General features: G+C 39.1%; 1 protein-coding gene across 3 annotated transcripts in view; it reads right to left on the bottom strand.

Moving 5' to 3' along the window:
* USP25 (ubiquitin specific peptidase 25) overlaps positions 1-19,434 on the bottom strand; it is a 93,305-nt gene that overhangs the window by 51,536 nt on the left and 22,335 nt on the right. For 2 of the 3 annotated variants that reach the window (XM_061366701.1, XM_061366702.1), the window contains exons 2-4: positions 18,750-18,827; positions 17,571-17,715; positions 8,113-8,236 (exon numbers count right to left, since the gene is read on the bottom strand). In XM_061366701.1, the coding sequence (XP_061222685.1) occupies positions 8,113-8,236; positions 17,571-17,715; positions 18,750-18,827 (347 nt within the window). Of the gene's footprint in view, positions 1-8,112; positions 8,237-17,570; positions 17,716-18,749; positions 18,828-19,434 lie in introns of those variants that run through there. The other variant, XM_061366703.1, reaches the window with a different exon arrangement.

Here is a 19,434-nt window from a genome sequence, read left to right as displayed (position 1 = left end):
CGAGTAATTACTTTATGAGCCATGGACAGGCATCTCCCCACAATTTTTCAAATGCCACCCAGCAAGTTAATTGCATGGTTCAGTGACCACACAGTTTGCAGGAAACTGTTCCCACATGACTTATGCTGAATGTACATATTTCACATGGCATAAGATCTTATACGTATTACACTCCCAAGCTCAAGCTTCACTCAACACAGTATTTCTATACTGGCACATGTCCTTAGACTGGTGACAAAACACCCTGAAGGCAATTTGTAGCAGCCTCATATTGTAAATAGAAAGACGGAGTGGATACATTCAGATCATGTAACTCATAAGCAAAGTTGCCTAGCGTGTGCACTATTAATAGAGTAGTCACTACCCCCAACCATCTAGTCTGACTGTCATACAAAAGGCTGAGCTGCTATTGAAATACTACATTCACCAAGCACAGGATTTCAGAAGCTGCATGACAAGCATCTAAGCAGTCTCAGCAACATGAAGGGCTGCTCCCTTCAGTTCTAGACTCACTAAACTTCAAGAAAAGGCAGGTTTAGGCAGGTCTGTAAACTGAGTTCCTAAAGGACAAAGTTTGAACACCTTAGAAAAAACAAAGGAGCATGAGGGAGAACACACACATGACATAGTCACTCAGTTTCCTAACTGTAAATTTTTATTTCAAGCTATGCTCCTGACAAAGAAAAGCTATCTTACAAGATATGAAGCATTATATGAATTTACTGTAGATAACTGCTTTGGAGAGCATACTAAATTGTTATTTCTACTTATTTGGGGGGAAAGAAATAGACGCATTCAGAATTTGAGGCACCATTTGATATAAATACCACTTTTGCATCAATGTATCTCAGGAAGAACCTAAAACTGGTAAGCTACAAGAGTCTTTCACAATAAAGTTCTCTCTTAAGCACCCCCCAAAAATGTAAAGAAATAGCAAATTAATTTCCCTTCTCACTGATACAATCCTCAAAAGTGATGATGTGTATCTCTGCTGTGAGAGTAAAAGTTATTTGATGGGGACATTAAAAATTAACTCAAAATAAATGTCGTGTATTTCAAGTGGTTTTTCATTCAGGTAGAATTACTTAAAAATTCTTTAAACTAAGTCAAATGGACCTTTAAAACTGATGGGAAGACTGAAAGACTGGGAAAATATTTTAACAGGACTACAATACCTACACCATAGCCTTTTTGTTTCAGAGGAACAAACTTTTTTTTTTTCCACCAAGCTCAAGAACATTTCAAGATATTTCAAAATGCAAGCTCAAAAAAAAAATACATATATTCTCAATCTGGAACAGTTCCCTAATCTCAAGAGTTTTACCATTTATCAACTTAAATACCTACTAAAATTTCTTCCTTGCATTTTGTATTTCTTTAGCAGGTAAAAGACTTACTCTAGCTCCACTTCTAGTCTGTTCCTGTGCCTTAACAGTGTTTGATTCTCAAAGCTTCATGGTATTTTTCCTCACTTTTACTTGTAACATTATCGGTTCTCAACACATACAATACCTGCACAGCCTATGTGTCAAATTCATTTTTAGCCATGATGATAGCTGTGATGCAAACCAAAGTAAGTGAGCTCAGTAAACAGAAACCTAATGAAGCTCAAAAGTTGCATAGTGAGTATACCTCTTATACTATTAGGTTCACTACATTATATTCATATAACCCTGATATGGGAGACCACCTTGAGAAAGAATCTTACTCACACTTTGCTCTTAACAAAATGAGCATCCTTCCAGAAAGTTACTACAAGGCTTTAGCAATTCTGATTATGTAGCCAAAAAACCCTCTTTGAGACCTTTGGAGGCTACAGCAGCAGAGCCATAAGCTGCATGCAGGGTATGGCATTTCCATAGCCTCACAGGACCAAAGGCTTCCCCACCTCCAAGTGTTGGAATCTTGTTAGGAGCAAGGGTTAGTTAATGCCACGCTTAGCATGGGTCTTGAAAGCAGTGTTTTATTTCTCTCTGTAACAAGCTGGGCACAGCCCAGCAGCTTTGCAAAGCTGCGTGCATGGAGCTAGCCAGGCAATGCAATAAGCCTTGGGCAAAGTGAGTTCACAGCTCAAAAGTTCAGCCAAACTATTCTGTAGAAGCCCACTAAACGTGCTGTGGAAAAGCCCACTGTGGCTTGTTACTCAGCTAAAGGAACAAGGAAAGGTCCTTATCCTGTGACTCTCTTACAGCTGGACATCCAGGAATATCCCAAACCTTTTAACCCTCCCCAGGTCCACCTTTGTTCTATACACACAATGCTTAACCACAGTGCAGAGGGACTGCAGGAGTTTCATTGACCATAATCTAATAAAAAAAAAAAAAAGTGCCTAAGGGTTGTGCACATCCTTCTAAACTTATATATATATATATATATGAGCATATATATATAATATAAACTTACAGTATGGGCTTCATTTTAATATAGCTACTACACTAGGCACAACACAGGGCAGCTAATTTCTCCTTTCAGTCATAGCCTAGTAGCTTCCTCAGTGAAGCCCTATCTGGCCAGCCTCATCCTCCATGAAAATCCGTGAAAAGTAATATAAACAGAAGAAACTTTTTCATATTAGGAAATACACTGATCATGCACATTTCACTGGGAGACTTAAAAAGGGAACAGTAAGAAAACTTTAAACATGCCATGTACAAGATGTTCAGCTTGGACACTTGGACATTTCAGCTGCACTCCTCTCAACACCTACATAGTAATCAGATCTGTCCGCATTAAGCAGCACAAGGCAATTACATTCAGGAAGACAAATTCTATGCACATTAAAACATTTATTACACAAGTCAAGAAATTCCATTAATGCTCCCTTGGAAACCTTAACAAAATCAGTGCAAATTAGCTTCCAAGCCTCTATGAATACCTTTAAAAAACAAAAAAAAAATTACCTCCACAGAAAAGCCTATCTAAAATTGCACACCTACTACATTATTTAAAATGTAAGATGTCCATAGTTTAATTTGCTTATTATTGACTGTCCTGGGTTTAGCAGTGGCAGTCATTTTTCTCTTTCTTGGTAGCTGGTGCAGTGCTGTGTTTTGACTTTCAGCTGGGAACAGAGCTGAAAACAATGATGTTTTGGTTTGGCCAAGGACTTTGTGATCCTCATGCTCTGCCAGGGAGGAGGGAAGCTAGGAGGAAGCAGAGACAGGACACCTGACCCAAACTGACCAAAGAGGTATTCCATACCACAGCACGTCATGCCCAGGAGGGAACTGGGAGTTACCCGGAAGAGCTAAGTGGACTGCAGGGTTGGAGGAGGTATCGGTCGGGCTGGGGGGCGAGTTATCGGTCGCCTGGTGATGAGGTGTTGTATTCTCTTCCCTTGTTATTTCCTTTATCATTACTATTAGTGGTGGTAGCAGTAGTGATTTGTGTTATACCTTAGTTACTAAACTGTTCTTATCTCAACCTGTGGGAGTTGCATTCTTTTTGGTTCTCCTCTCCATCCCTCCGAGAGTAGGGGGAGGGCAAGAAGGGGGAGGAGTGAGTGAACAAGCTGCCTGTCTGGGGTTAAACCACGACATTGACTTGTTTTATTTCTCTTACTTGGGAGTTACCAGGAAGGGCTAAGGGGACTGCAGGGTTGGAGGAGGTATCGGTTGGTGCTTGGTCAGGCTGGGGGGGGGTGAGTTATCGATCGGCTGGTGCTGAGGTGTTGTATTCTCTTCCCTTGTTATTTCCTTTATCATTACTATTATTGGTGGTAGCAGCAGTGATTTGTGTTATACCTTAGTTACTAAACTGTTCTTATCTCAACCCGTGGGAGTTGCATTCTTTTTGATTCTCCTCACCAGCGCTCTGAGAACAGGGGAAGGGCAAGAAGGGGGGGGAGTGAGTGAACAAGCTGTCTGGCTGGGGTTAAACCACGACAGTTCTTTTTGGCGCCCAACATGGGGCACAAGGGGTTGAGATAACGACAGATCTGACCGGATTGGTAGTTACTCGTCACAATGCTGATTTACTGGCTCTCAGAGTTGTTCCTCTTGATCTCACAGCTTCAGAATGCAGTACATTACTTAGAGCTGGTATTTGCTGTGTTAGCGTTTATCAAGTGTGGGGCTTGGGCTAAGGTTCCTGTCTCACTGTACTTTATGGCAATCACTTGTAACACTGGCGGGCTCCAGCAGCAGGACGGGACGGACGTGGCTGTGGACTGGTCCCTGGCCGTCTGGCTGCTCCTCACCGTCCTGGTCCTCGCCCTCGCCTCCGTCTGCGTGAGGCCACAGGGAGCCAAGGGGGAGTGGCCCCGGGAGCCGGCTGCTGCTGAAGCGGCAAGGGAGAGCGGCCCCGGGGCCCAAGCGGGAGCGGGAGCAGGGCCAGAGGCCGCGAGGGAACTGCTGCTGGTGGAGGAGGTCAGGGCGGTAGAGGAGCGGAAGGAGGCAGCTGCCGAGCAGCGGGAGAAGGCGGCAGAGGAGCCGAGCCCCGCGGCTGAGCCCAGCCCCGCGACGGCAGAGAGCATTCCCCGGAAGCCGCCTGCCAAGCCCCAGGAGGACGCAGGAGACCCCGCAGCATTTCCCAGCAAGGCAGAGGAGGAAGAGCTGGACTCAGGAAAAGAGAAGCTGGTGGTGGGAGAGCCAGCAAGCACAGCAGCTACACCAGCCCCAGTGACAAGTACAGCAGCATCGCTTGAGAGTTCTGAAGGTTTTGGATGGCTTTTGGGTACCCTTGGGACCTGCCTGCTGATTGTGATGGGGATCAGCATGTTGGCACACATGCAGAGTGTGTTTTACCCACCACCACTTTGTCTGATCTCAAAAGTTAAGCAGAGTCAGGTCTGGGTCTTGTCTGGGGTTAGACGACGATATGGGAGGACCAAGAGGTTTCCCCCAAGGCTGGACAGCCATGAGTGGTAGGGCATGTGGGACAGTATGGGCAAGTATCAAGTCCACTGGGCCCCTCCAGTGTTTTGGAAGCATTGGAGATGGAAGGCAGCTGTATGGAGTCCCCAGCTACAAGCTGCAGAAACTGCTGAAGGGGACAGTGAATTATTTTGAGCCTGGTGGGCCCATGATCCTTAAGGACAACAGAGCAGAGATGCAACATAGAGATAGACTCATGATTGAGGGGTGGACTTAGCAATGGACACTATTGCCCAGGTTATTCACAAGTGTGAACTCTGCACATAGCCTCTTGTGCTCTGAAAAGACTTGCAAGAGATGGAGCCTGACATTATGGATGAGATGGACTCAGCAGCTTTATAGGATCTGGTCCATGCACTATGATGAGAGTGCACTTAGGTAAGAGTGCTGGTATATTGAAAATGTAGGATCTGAGCATGACATGAATGGTATGGAATAAGGGGTGGATAATGTCCTGGGTTTAGCAGTAGCAGTCATTTTTCTCTTTCTTGGTAGCTGGTGCAGTGCTGTGTTTTGACTTTCAGCTGGGAACAGAGCTGAAAACAATGATGTTTTGGTTTGGCCAAAGGACTTTGCGAGCCTCATGCTCTGCCAGGGAGGAGGGAAGCTGGGAGGAAGCAGAGACAGGACACCTGACCCAAACTGACCAAAGAGGTATTCCATACCATGGCACATCATGCCTTGGATGTAATTGGGAGTTACCAGGAAGGGCTAAGTGGACTGCAGGGTTGAAGGAGGTATTGGTCGGGCTGGGGGGGCGAGTTATCGGTCACCTGGCGATGAGATGTTGTATTCTCTTCCCTTGTTATTTCCTTTATCATTACTATTAGTGGTGGTAGCAGTAGTGATTTGTGTTATACCTTAGTTACTAAACCTGGGAGAGTTGCATTCTTTTTGATTCTCCTCTCCGTCCCTCCGAGAATAGGGGGAGGGCAAGAAGGGGGGGGAGTGAGTGAACAAGCTGTCTGTCTGGGGTTAAACCACGAGATTGACTTATTTTATTTCTGTCTCTTACTTAACCTACAAAAACAAAAGCAAATGGCTGCAGCTTGACTTGTTTACAACCACAGTGTTCTACTTTTTGAGAAGTCCTGCACAGATACTGTGTTTTCTATTGGAATGCCAACATTCTTCTGTGGGGTGTTAACTACAAAGGGATTTTTTATTTATTTTTTTTTTATATAACAGTCTGAAGTCCTCTCCTTAAGGAAACTGCCTGAACAATTTGGATCAAGAATTCAGTACTGAACTTCCTGTATTTGTACAGCTTGGACATAATTTGCCATCAACTCAGGCTGAACTGTATGTAACTGAGTTGATCTGATACCTCAATGCTGCCAAAACTACCAAGATTCTCACTCTTCCCTGCCTCCATTCACAAGCAAAGTCCCATTCCCTTTGTTATGTCATGATACACTCTGGATCTTTCAGTGAGCATTTCTGTATGGCATATACTATTGTGCGTAATTTTTCCATCAAATATACATCCAAAAGACCAGCATTTTCTTGGTATATAACTGAACAGATTGTCTGTATGCCTTCGAATATACGGGAAAAAAGAATGGCACGCTTTATCTTCTGCAACCAGAAATATACCACCATTTAAATTGAATGTATTTATTATATTTAATTATTGGCTAAGCAAATAAGACTAAGAGAGACTTTTTAGTTCGATAAGTTGAAAAACAAAGTCTATAGGAAACATTCTAAAGCTTCAAGGCTCTCAAGAAGTGAGCACAGCAAAAGCAGTCAGGGCCTGGGGAGGGGGGAAAAAAGGCAAAAGATTTCCATATCCAGAAATAAGTCCATCTTTCTTAGTGCCTGACTAAACCACAACTCTGGTAAATATGAGGATTCTGTCCTTCAAAAAGGAAGATGCAAGAGCTGAACTTCTGAATCAGAACTAATCAGAACTTCCACCATAATCTCATATACATGCACATACTGAGACCTTAGGGGAAAAACAAACAAACAAAAAAAAAAACCAAACCAAACCCACACCTCCCCCAAAAAAAAACACCAAAAACAACCCGCCCCCCCAAAAAAACCAAACCCACAACACACCACTTTAAATATTCTTCCAATTACTAACAGAACATAAAATCCCTTTCATCCCACGTTTCTGTCCTGAAATATGTTACCTGAAATTCATAAAACAAGATGGCTTTTATCACAAATGGGGGCAACGAAGGCATATGCTTACTCTCACAACTAGTCCATTTGTTTTACAAAAGGAAAAAGGAAATGACTGGGGATAAAGTAACATTCTCAGAGATAGACTTTGCTGGTAAAAATTTTAGTCTGTCAAATCAAGTTAACTGAGGAAAATAATTATTGAGGTGAATCTCCCCCATCATTATATTTTTTTTATAAAATCAGCCTTTGCAAGAAGGCAGTACTTAACCTTCTAACACAAGGATCAAATCATTGCTCTTTTCTCCTAGAAAAAGGCCAGCCACAAATGTGAAAACAAACATCTCTCTCCCACGGCCAGACACAGATGAAAACCACCAACATCCCTATACCCACACTTAGTTCAAGTCCTGAATATTTCATAATTAAATTTATATTTATATGTAAACACACGTATTCAAAAAAATCTTGTAAAAAATCTGATTAAAGGGTAACTTATAGACTATTATCACAGCCAAGTCGAGAAAATTACATTCATAAAACTTTAAAACAAGAAGTTAACTTCACTCAAAGCTTATAAATCCTATTTGTTAAACAGGTTAATAACATACTTTATCAGCTAAAATGCAGTAGCTGCTCTTAGTATACTCAAGTTACAGCATTACTACCCCCTCCCTCAATCTCAGCCTTAGTACAGGGGTAAGAAAATGTTACTGTAATGAACACTGCAAAAAACAGGACAAATAATTTATTAACTACTTAATTATAATTTGGGGTTTTTTTGCTTTTTACCTGATACACAAAAGTTGTAGGTCCTACTTAAATATGACTGTATACCCTCTACCTCCAACTACTTCCTCAATATTTAAACAAATACACCAACATGAAACATACTATTAAATCCTAGCACACCCACATAACAGACTATTTTCTGGTGTAGAACATACAATACATTAAAGCAACATCCTGAAGCCAGGCATATCAGTAGCATAAGTGAAAGTAAACAAGTTATTTTTTGTTAAATTAAAAGTTTAAAAAAAAAGCAATACAGGCCAATCTCCAACTCTTTAATTTAATTTCTGCTTTATATAAGTTGTTTGTTTACCTGCTAATGGCTTGTTCCTCATCTGTTATTCCAGTCTCCCTGAATGCCCTGTTTGATTCCTCCAAACTCAAGGCAATTGCCCTCTGAAGATCATCTTTATCATCTCCAGTGAGATCAATCACATCTGAAAAGCAAAACTATCTTTCTCAAAATTAAAAGTGAAACAGAATGAAAGGCAAGTCTTACTGTAGAGGAGAGAGAGCCCAAGTGGATTGCTGAGCGCCATTCCAGTCCATCCCTCCTTTGTCCTGAACTTTTCCAACTACTAACCCTGCTAATGTCTCCCTTCCACCTCCAAGTCAGATAAAAGCCTCAGCAGCTTGCTCTTGTTAAGATATGACAGGCAATATTCTCCCATCCTCCTAAAGGTCTTAAGTTTTGCAAACCTATGGGACAAATTTAGGAATCCATGGTTTCTGAAAGCCCTCTTAAAGCAATACACTTAAATGTATTACTTTAGCTACAATAATGCGTTGCTTCCAGGGAACAGACGATGAAAATAGCCTGCTCTTAAAAAGAATACCTTAACTGAGCATAGCTGGTTTACATTCCTAACAGAGGAACATGTACAGAGTTTTCCCAGTATAGCACCAAATTATATATGTATTTCTGTTCACTGGTGAACCAAATACTTTCACACAGTTTCGTAACATGTGGGAGAGGTCCTTACTTAACCCAATTATTTTCTATTCTGTCTCTGAATTGCTTCTCTGAATGCATTTACACCAGATTTCTGTCTTCTGGAAGTACCCCATCTCAACAGAATTAAGAAAACAAATATTGAAGTAAAATGAGAATCCATACTTGGACATATGGGGAATGCTGAATGGGCTACTGACTGTAAAGGAAGATGACAAAGACCGACTTCTGCCTCCCTCTCTAATCCCATTATTTAAAGAATCAGATGCCAACATTCCCAGAAAATCTCGTTTCCTGACAGCACTGCCATTCCTAAAGAGGGGGTTCCCTACCCACATTACACAGTAACACAAATCATCCCCCTGTTCAGCATAGCCATGCTTTCAGAGCAGCAAGGGCCAACAGGAATGTCCCTCAACTGCACAAGATTTTCAGAAAAGCCAAGGTCATTGGTTATCATGATTTCAAGGGCAAAAGTCTCATTTTGCAAATTCATCCAGAAAGAGAGGAGAAAGTGCAAAAGAGACTTTCATGTGCAGTATTAAACAGACACACATAGAGCGCTGGCTGATTTCAGTTTCCCTCCTCCAAGGCCAAAGCTTACCCCAACAGCTGCAAAAGGGACTAATCTCCAGACAGCAGTATGGACATTAGAAGCTAAAAGGCTGGGAGAAAGAGATATAGATTTGAAACTGATGATTGCTCACAAAAACAGATGATAAGCTTGTCTGAATTTCTTCTTCCCCAAGCCAGCTCAATTACTCATACCCAAACAGCTTCTCCATCTAGCTTCTGACTTTTCTCCTGGATGGGCTGACTTGCTGTCAAGACAGCTTTCCCTGTTTCCGTGAGCCTACTTGTCTGTGACATTTCTCACTGGATTGAAATAAAACACTGAACTTATGATACAAAAATCACTGCTATAGCTACATATGAATAGAAAACAGGATGACCTGTCCTCACAGAAAGCCGAAACTGAATAGAAGTCATAAAAGAAACATTTCTCTTAACACCAGCATCTTCAACAGCTAGCTTTAAACTTTGCCCTGCTTTCCCCAGTGAAGATGGTTGAGTTTCTGTTTTATTTAGTGAGCCTTTTAAGGAAGCGTTCTTACCTGCAAAGTAAACTGGGCAATCTGTTATCTGGAAGTATGGGAAAGTGCTATGGCCACAAAAGCAACACTTCACTTTTTTTTTTTCATTTTTTTTTCTTATGTCTTTTATAGTCAGCTCAGACCTTTCAACGTATCAGGATAGTTCAGCTCAAATGTCTGAAATTCTCCTTCACAATTTCTTTCTCCTCCTAAGGAATTACAACAATCACCAGCAGAAGTCTCACCCAGAGAAATTTGATATATGAGATGAGAACAAGGTAATTCAGGCTAAATACTAACTCAACCAGGGTCACAAGCAAGCATGGCTCTGTTCTACAGGTGAAAGGCTAGAAATGTCATCAGCGATGAGAGGATGGCATGACCATACACTACCTATTACACTCTAAAATGTAGTGCTCATGTTATATTTTCTACTCATTTGCATGTATTCACACACAAACACCTCATCCCACTGGAGACAAGTTGTTTTCCTGAAACTAGTAAGAGTGGTCAAAACTGAAGATGGAATGAGCCTTAATCCAGCAGTCACACATGCTGATGGAGAAGTACAGGATTACTCTGATTACTTACAGAGGGAAATATCCCTTCCTTTAACAGTCTCTAGTCAGGTCAGAGTGGTGAAATTCTTTTACAACAATAAATAAGAAATTCAGACTAAGAAGTACACTCCTTTATATGGGAAGTGTTTTACCAGAAAAGAACTCATAGCCCAGCTGAAAATTCTGTGGTTAACAAAAGGTCCCACTGCTATCCAAAAATCCATCAAGGTCAAATGCACCTCACATTTTCATTAAATTGTTCCACTTCTTTGCACCTCCCTGGCTCCTTAATCTTTCATAAGTGTGTGTTCAGAAGTTTACTACCATTCATATCACCAATAATTGCATCACTTTAATATCAAAATCCCAAACCCTTGACTTCCGCTTGCTTTCAGGAAGTGGACTGACACAACAGTTTCCTCTGGCATGCAAAAGTTTTGGAGCAGACAATACAGGATTCTCTTTAGAAATGCTGTTTTCACATATACATTGCTCCAAATATGCATGACGAGAGACAATACAGTGAAGACCTGCTCCCAGATACTACCACCACATGTGAGTATTGCAACTCATTCATGTCACAGAAGGCTTAACTAGCATAACTTATATCAGAAAAATACAGTTCCAAATATCAGCTGACTCATGGTAATCTACTCCACGCAAGCTTTTAGTTTGTGGCAAATATTAAATAAAAATGTTCTGGAGATTTAAAGTCATGTATTTTAGCTCATGTTTGCTGTACTTGGAGTAGGTTCAAGGCCTTCTTCAGCATCTCAGCTGACACAGTAATTCACTAAGCTGCAAGAGCTCATGTATGACTTAAATCCTAAACCATAGGATTATAAAGAGGAGATCTCAACAGGAGTCATAACAGAAGGGAAACAGTCAGAGACTAAATTCTTAAAAAATACATATATCAGCTTGTCTGCAGAGTTTGCATTCCTGTCACTTGGTTATAGATTATACAAATGTGCATTATGTCAAATTCATGCAGTAGTATTTTTTTGTTTGTTTAAAAATATGTTCATGTTTTGTAAATTCTTACATGTTCTGGTTTTGAGTTTTTCTTTAGGTTTTTTTGTTTTGATTTGGGTTTTTTTGTGAAACTGTCAAATTTTGAAGCAGTTATTCTACAAGTATGATCACCTTGTCTTTTCTCACAATCTTAATAAAGATTAACCTAGTTTTAAAATAGTTATTACTCTTCAATTTTATATTGTTAATGTGAACCTGTGACTCTCTATTTTATAGCGATTACTACTGGAATTCAATCATGAAACTGACCTACTGAAGTTTCCTATGTGTCCTACTGATTTTTGTGTTCAAGACCTGAGTTTGAAAGGGGAGGGCAGGGAGTAAAAGCTGACTTTTATACAAAGTATTTATCAGACACATGAGTTTCCTCTGACAGGCTGAACAATGCATTTCATTAAGGTTTAAGAATGCCACCTCTCCAAATTTGTAGTCACCTGACTTTAATTTACATATGCCAGTTTTGTAATACTCCTCTCATTTAGGCCACAGAACATTTAAAGACAATACACTTGCTTATGCTCAGAGATACTTCTTTGTGTGTATCACACAGCCTTAGAAAGCGCAAACATTCTTAACTAAACCATGACTACTAAACAAACAAAAAAATTTGCTTCTGAAAAAATAAAACTCTATGAATGAAGAAACTGCTCATCAAAAGTCTGCCTTAGTGCATTTATGACCTTTATTCAACTAAAATTAACATGCAGAATTAATCAACTGCTTTACTAAGAAATGTATTTTTGGTTTACAACGTTGTTATATAATGATGTGTGGTTCTGGTACATCAGATCCAAAGAATTTAACATCGCTTGTAATTCTATAAAGCAATTCTAAGTTGTAAACTGAAATTTGTGACAAATATATCAGTGTATATGTAGTAAATTCACACACTATTATCTATCCCCATATATCTTCTTTTCTAAAAAAACAAAGTTCTTATCAATCTGTTTGCTTAGGAAGTTTCTATCATGACTTAAATAAATGGTTCTTACTTGGTAATTGCCTAGGTCATTAAAACAATTGCTATGTTATTGACTGGTTACTTATATCAGGAGGAGGCAGAGAGTAGGAACTTCAAACTTGAGCAGGCTGGGCAACTGCATGAGAGACAGATCTGAAGCAGCAATTGAACCCAGAGACAGGCAATAAACAATCACAGTGATGCAACTGCTGGCAAAGGGAGAGGAAAATGAAGGGACAGGCCTGATGGGCTCAAAGGACAGGTTCTAAGTATGGAAATACAGCAACAAGACTCCAATTTCAGCACCAGCAACAACACAAAAAGAAAAAACACTGAAGTTGAGACTATATCAGTTTTGTTTATTACAAGCAGAGCTAAGCAAGATCCTAAATTCTACCCTCTATTCTATTCTATCATGAATGTCTTGGGCTCCTACATAAAGATTTAAGGGATTTTAATTGGCTATATATGCCAATTTTGGTTAAAACTGGATGAGGAAAGGGTATGGAGCACCCCAGAAGCTACTCAGCCAACTCAAACAGCTCTGTTAATGAAACAGCTAGCAAATGTTGGTCACCACTATCTCACAGGAACTTTCTCATCTCAGCTGCATTTACACTATCCCAGGATGATAACACCTTAAACTGATGATTCACACTGAGAGCAATAGAAAGTATAGGCAGGATGGAACAAAGAAACAACTGAATCTGTAAGATGTAAGGAGGACCTCAAGGTACAAGACTCCTGACATTTTAAAGCAGGGACCCTGCCATACCAAGCTAGAGACACTCCCAGAAACATGGATGGAGACGTCACATTATCCCTGAAATAGAAGGAAATGTCAGAGAGCGAGATCTGAGTTGAGTAGGTTGACAGAAGAAACTAGCATCAAATTCTACTCACAGTAACAATAAAATGCACAGCTATAAAATGAGGACTGACTAGGACTTGTGCCAAGAAGGACCTAGGAGCTGCACCCGACTCATGTTCAACTTGCAACTCACATCATCGCAGCACTTGAAAAATACAAAGTGTTACACTTAGGTATGTTATCAGAGTACTACAACAGACATTTATAGCAATTCGTCCATTTCTCTTAAGAACTCAGCTGAAGTCTTGTTTATTGTTTTGAATGTCACAATTCATAAAAAAGGCAGAACTATTACAGGTCTAGAAGAGAAAAAAAAAAGTAACAACAGGTACAGGAATAACATTCAAAGCCTTGGAAAGAATTTGAGCTCTCTAGTTTAGCTATGAAAAAAGTCTGAGGGGATATTATGATACACCACATTTGAGCATAAAACACTTCATCTGAGACAAAAGGAATGAAGTGTATTACAATCTCCACATGAGACAGCACAAGGAATAAAAAGACTTCAGCTGAAGCGAGAGGGATTAAGGCAAGACACTAAGATTCTACAATAAGGTCAGTGAATTACCAAAACAAATCATAAACTTTTCAGAATCTATAGAACAGAATGTTTTTTAAAAAATGTTATATAAACAACCCTTTGGGAGGTTTTAGGTGCAGTTAAGTCTGCCTCCTTGGAAATGGTTGACTTTTGAAATCTATGTAAAGACCCAGGCTCTAGGAAGAGGAAGAGATAAAAAGCCAGGTCCCAGAAGTGATGAAATCTACAACCCTCAAGTTGGTGTGCATGACATTTTATAGTGACATTGTACTATGTCTTTATAAAATGGCTTGAAATCTTTTGTTTCAGCTGTGGAATGTACTATTGTGAAGACTAATAATTCAGGTTTTGTGGAAAAGTATTTTGAGTTTTCAAAAGAAGGGAGGGAGAGAATTTGTCTTGACAGCTCTTGCATAAGAAGACAATACAACTTCTAAAATGCATGTTTTCATTTTGCTGCTTCCTTTACCCATGGGTTCTGGAAGTTTCTCAATTAATAAGAAGGAAACTGATAGATGCTTAAAAATGCAACAGTTCTGTTGTGCAGCCACAGATGAAAATACATTGAATTACCTCAAATGGAGGAAAAGAAAAGGTTTCTAGAGAAATCAATACAGGGAAATATTACAAAGTACTACTAAACGTCTTTTGCTTTGCTTGAAGTGCAGTGCCTAGGACTTACACTACTAAACAGAACATTTAAGTGATCTTAGATTAAAAGGTGTGTTCATTTGTACACTGCAACCCTAATGCACCTTCTGCTCGCTAGCAGACTGCAGAAGGAAAACAAAAACAACAACAAAATAATTACAAAAATAATTCCAAAAGAGTAACGCAACCTTTGCAAAAGTATCAGATAAAGCATGCATCACTCTTGACATTGAAAAGCTACACTTGCAGGTGCTTGCACATGCCATTTTTTAACAGGCAAAAAGGCAAGCATAATGAATAACACTGATTGTGCAAGTCATCCTTTGCTTTTAAAGATGGAGTAAATTTTACGTAAATTCATTAATATTTTTTGCAACTGATGAAATGTTGCATTTGCTAATAAGAGAAATCAGCTTTTCTTATACCTCCTAACATACAAAATACAACACACAAACAGTTGAATGACCCACGGTCACTTTCGCAAGAGCCAGTGCACAATTCAGCCTATTGCTGATTGTTAGACGCCCATTTATTTGCTCATACATATACATTTTTATTTTACCCCTTAACTAAGTAACCATTTCAAAGAAATGTAGCCAGTCAAGCTCACAACATACATTTGATGTACCTTAATGCAAGGCGTATGTTCAAAAGCCTTTGTAAGCGGCTGAAGGTTTTCTGTGGCATAAAACAGATCTGATATTTATCTGTAACTTGCTTTCATCCCAAGTTTGGATGACTTAACTTTGTGGGACTGTGAAGCTCAGTGACTCATAACATTCTAAGTTCCAAACACATAGAGGTAGCTAAGCAGTAAGGAACAGTAAGGGTGAGTTATAATTATCTTCATGTAATTATACCTACGTGGGATAGTAAAAGGGAGTCAATTTTGAAAGGCAAGATATTGCCAGCAAAGCTCACTCAGCATAGCTGCTGAGAACTGCTAATAGTGTTATTTGCAGAAGGGAGTGATGATGGTTGCAGATGTTTTTCATTTATGCCCACCCTTCCATTCTCTTCTCCAAAACCATCTGCTGTCTTTCATGTTACTCCCTTACATGACAGTACTTATTAATAAAGGGCCCTGAAACTTGTACATTTTAAGCATAGTGCATTTTTTAAATTCATAATCAAAATCATGACATGCAAGCAGATCACAAGAGAACTGCAGGTTTCTGCAGGAAGCTTTTACTAGATCTCTATGAGGAGAGCTCTATGATCAGACTGGTTTAGACTTTTCTTGTGCTGTGTTTAGTTCTTACCCTGTCAATCCTCCAATGTGAAGAAAAGGCCAAGATGCCTTCATATCATAGCATGCTTCCAATCTAACTAAAACTGTGAAGGCTGGCAAAGGACTCTCATCTTTGTTGCCAGTGAAGACCTGACCAAACACTAAAGATGTAAACACTTTCCCCCTTTCTCTCCAGCCCTCCCGCAAAAAAAAAAAAAAAATAAAATAAAATAAAATCAACACAGTAACAAGAAAAAAAACTTTTTTCCACAGCTTCTTGATTAGTGACCTATAGTGCTATAAACCTGTAAGGAATCTGGGTCTGCCTTCAGCCCTCCAGAAAAGAGAATCCTGAAAATCAGCCTGGAATGCACAACTCGAGACTGACTCTGTTTAGTTTGATCATCAGTCATGGGCAATGTGGACTCTGCAGGCTTGACTCTTCCCTCTTCTATCCCTTGTCACCTCACATGTTAAGTAAGGCTGCATAGCACAGTAAGTGACAACAAAACTAAACACTTGTATTAATGGATTACTAATAAATCTAATTAAACATGGACTGCAAGAGAATCCAGCTTACCATTCCACTGCCATAGCAGGTCTTTTATACAGGACACTATAACAATGGAGACTGTGACAACAACTGACAACAGGTAAGTTTGTTGAAAATAGTCTCCATTTCTCCGATGTCCATTTGCTGACATTGACAATTAAATACACAGGGGGCCTTGTGTGTGTTTTCTTTCAAGGGAGGGGAAACTTAAACCACCCCCCGCAATTCACTGAGAGGATAATACAGCTACCTATAATGCATTCAGTGCATTTCATACAGGATTACTAGTAACACCAAGGATTTAAATGCAGTTTTCAGATCTGAGATGCTGAGAATAAACTCATTTCTAATAAAAACAAACAAACAAAAAAAAAAATCAAAAACCCCAACAATTGTGCAGCTGACAAGAAGACCTAACTAAATTTCTCTACAATGGTGCCACTGTAGCCACCGCTGTATTAGTGAAACGAAAGAGAAAAATCCCTACTGAGGGTGAAGCTAAATAACTCATTTAATAAAAGCGACATAGCTGTACTGCATACATGGTCGAAGTATCAATATATAACTGAAATATTCTACATCTGTATTTAGAATGTTGGGATGTAAATACAGTATCAAGAAACTCAGATTACAGAAGTAATTTCCACTACAGAACTTCCTCTGACTTATTCTTTCATATTCTTTCTGTATTTATTTGCAGAACACATTTAATATGCTTAACACATTTCCGCCCCCCATAAAAATGACTATGCTTTGCATAAGCTTTGCTCGCATGGCTCAAAGAAACAGAGATTGAGGGACCTCCTGTATCAACTAAATAAAAATCTTTAAAACTAAGTATATTTTATGTTGATTTCACATATAAAATACCTCCTCTTTTATTACAAACTCACACTTAAACTCTCACTTCTTTCTTTAGGAAAGTCACTGCAGCCACAGAGAAGCAACTCTTAATATGCTAAAGATTAATAAACTTAAGATAGACATTCACATATTCTATTTTATTTTGACAGAAGACTACCCAGCGTTCGCCTTATTTACTGCATCACCCCAAAATAAATCCTATGATAGGAAAAATCATGGAAAAAGATTGAAAACCCTGTTGTTCACCCTCTGATCAGTATCATACATCAGTACCAGGTGAAGATAGCTCAAATAATAATAAAAAAAAAAAACCACAAACACCATTTAAAGAAAGAAAGAACACATAATAATAAAAAAACTGTTAAGTAAAAACTAGCAGCATATTAACAGCCATCTCACAGGCAAGTTTTTAGTCTCCTTGCCTTTATACTAAACTTATAAAAAGAAAAAATACCTACTGGTGTCTGCCTGGCTGCCCACGCTGATGTATCTGTCATTTCCAGGAAGGGCTGTTTGGTAGTAAGTTGCCTCCTCTAGCTGGGGAACTTTGGCATTCTTTGCAGTAAGAAAAGCCACAGCCAACTCCAGATTACCGTTGCTGTCCTTTAAGTATCAACAGAACAAGATATAAGAGTCCCCTCACCCTTTTTTAAGTTTTCCTCAAAAGCAAATGCCATTACAAGCAGCTCAGAAGATCAATGATACATTGTATTGTCAGGTGAAATACTGATTAGAAAATGAAGTTTCCAAACTTAACATATTTTTAATCAAAACAAAGATAAAACATCTTATAAAATTTACTTTGGTAGAATTCCACTTATTTCAGAAAGAAAATAAAGGTCTTGTAGAGCAGGTTAACCCCTCAACAAGCATAATCAGTACACACTCAGCCTTCAACACCATTCAGCTGAATTCTTCTGAAAATCCACCATTTCTTTTTTTAAAGCCAGAAATATTGGCTTTTGAGGGGCAGGTGCATACATGATTTATGCTGGATCTGAACTGCTATCTATGATGTAAATTCACTAAATCCTTATTTACCATGTCTAAATGCCCAAAAAACCTCTGCTTGAGGGAGATTTTATTTATAGATATATATTGGAGGAAACAGAACACAGAGAGACCTGCCATTCCTTACTTGCATCAAAGAATTCTTCTATGCGGTGAAAGAATTTACAATGGTTAAAATAAAAAAAAAAAAGAAAAAAAAAAAAGAAAGAAAGAATAGCAAATTAGCAAAGGGTGGCAAGTTCAAGAAGAGCTCTTCGTCCTACACCTTGACAAGAAAACACTTGACCAGCTGTAGTAGCCCCAAAGTTTCTCAAAACAGTTTAGCCAAAGGTTAAAGACAAGTCATACCATTCCCATCTTCCCATTTTTTAACACCAGATTGATTTATGTTAACATTTATGTATTAATACTAATTAAAAAAAATTAATTTATTCCTACCAAAACAGATCAAGATTCCTTCTAAAGTGAACGAGCCATCATTATTAGGTATTTTTTCCCCTCCCCAAAATAAATGTAAAAAGTATTTAAAAGCTGAGAAGGGAAGGGTAAGAAAGGGTGGGGTTTAGAGTTTTCACAGGCAGCTATAAGATGTATACATTCAGCTACAAGTCAGACATCCGTCTTACCTTCAGTGCCTGTTGTAAAACCTGGATGTCATTGATCCCAGTGATCTCCCGCAGCTGATTTAAGAATGTTTGCTGGTGCTAAAAACAAAAAAAAAAAAAGGAAAAAAAATCATGAAAATAGGAGACAAATAACAGCAAAACCAATTAACTTACAACAGTATGCTTCTCTATAACCTTTAAAAGTATCTCCCCATGAGTTTTATGCACCACAGCAGTGTAGTCTTCATTATTCAAGTTTGTCTTAGTTTCTGCAACTTGGGCCCTTTCAATTCCCAAATGTAATGGGTTTTTTTGGTGGGGTATAGTGCTTTGGCTTTTATTTTGTAAAACAAAAAGAATTATAATGAGTGAGCCTATGCAACATGGGTTTAAGGACCTACATAAAGCCACAGTTGGCTCACCTGAATAAATAAGCTTGGTCTTCCAAGGCAGTAGGGGAAATGGTTGACTGAACTCTCACCAAAACCAGTTTTTTCAACTCCCAATTACTCTCAATCACAGTATTTCTTTAATATACATATTGCCCAGCCATTCCAACCTCAAAAGTAAGAAATTTTTCTCTACTGATCATTTCTGTTTTAAGAGAAATGCTGTAAAAATGATCAAACAAAACAGACAAAAGCAAAACCTTAACAATTTATCTTAACCACCTTCCTAGACCAGTTAAATCCAACTCTCTCAAATC

The sequence above is a fragment of the Neopsephotus bourkii genome, unplaced genomic scaffold, assembly GCF_033783945.1.
Source record: "Neopsephotus bourkii isolate Nb327-2 ecotype Australia unplaced genomic scaffold, CSIRO-AGI_Nbou_v1 NB_1350, whole genome shotgun sequence".
NCBI lineage: Eukaryota > Metazoa > Chordata > Aves > Psittaciformes > Psittacidae > Neopsephotus > Neopsephotus bourkii.
The sequence above is the reverse complement of the archived record's forward strand: the minus strand, read 5'-3'. Positions and strand labels throughout refer to the sequence as shown.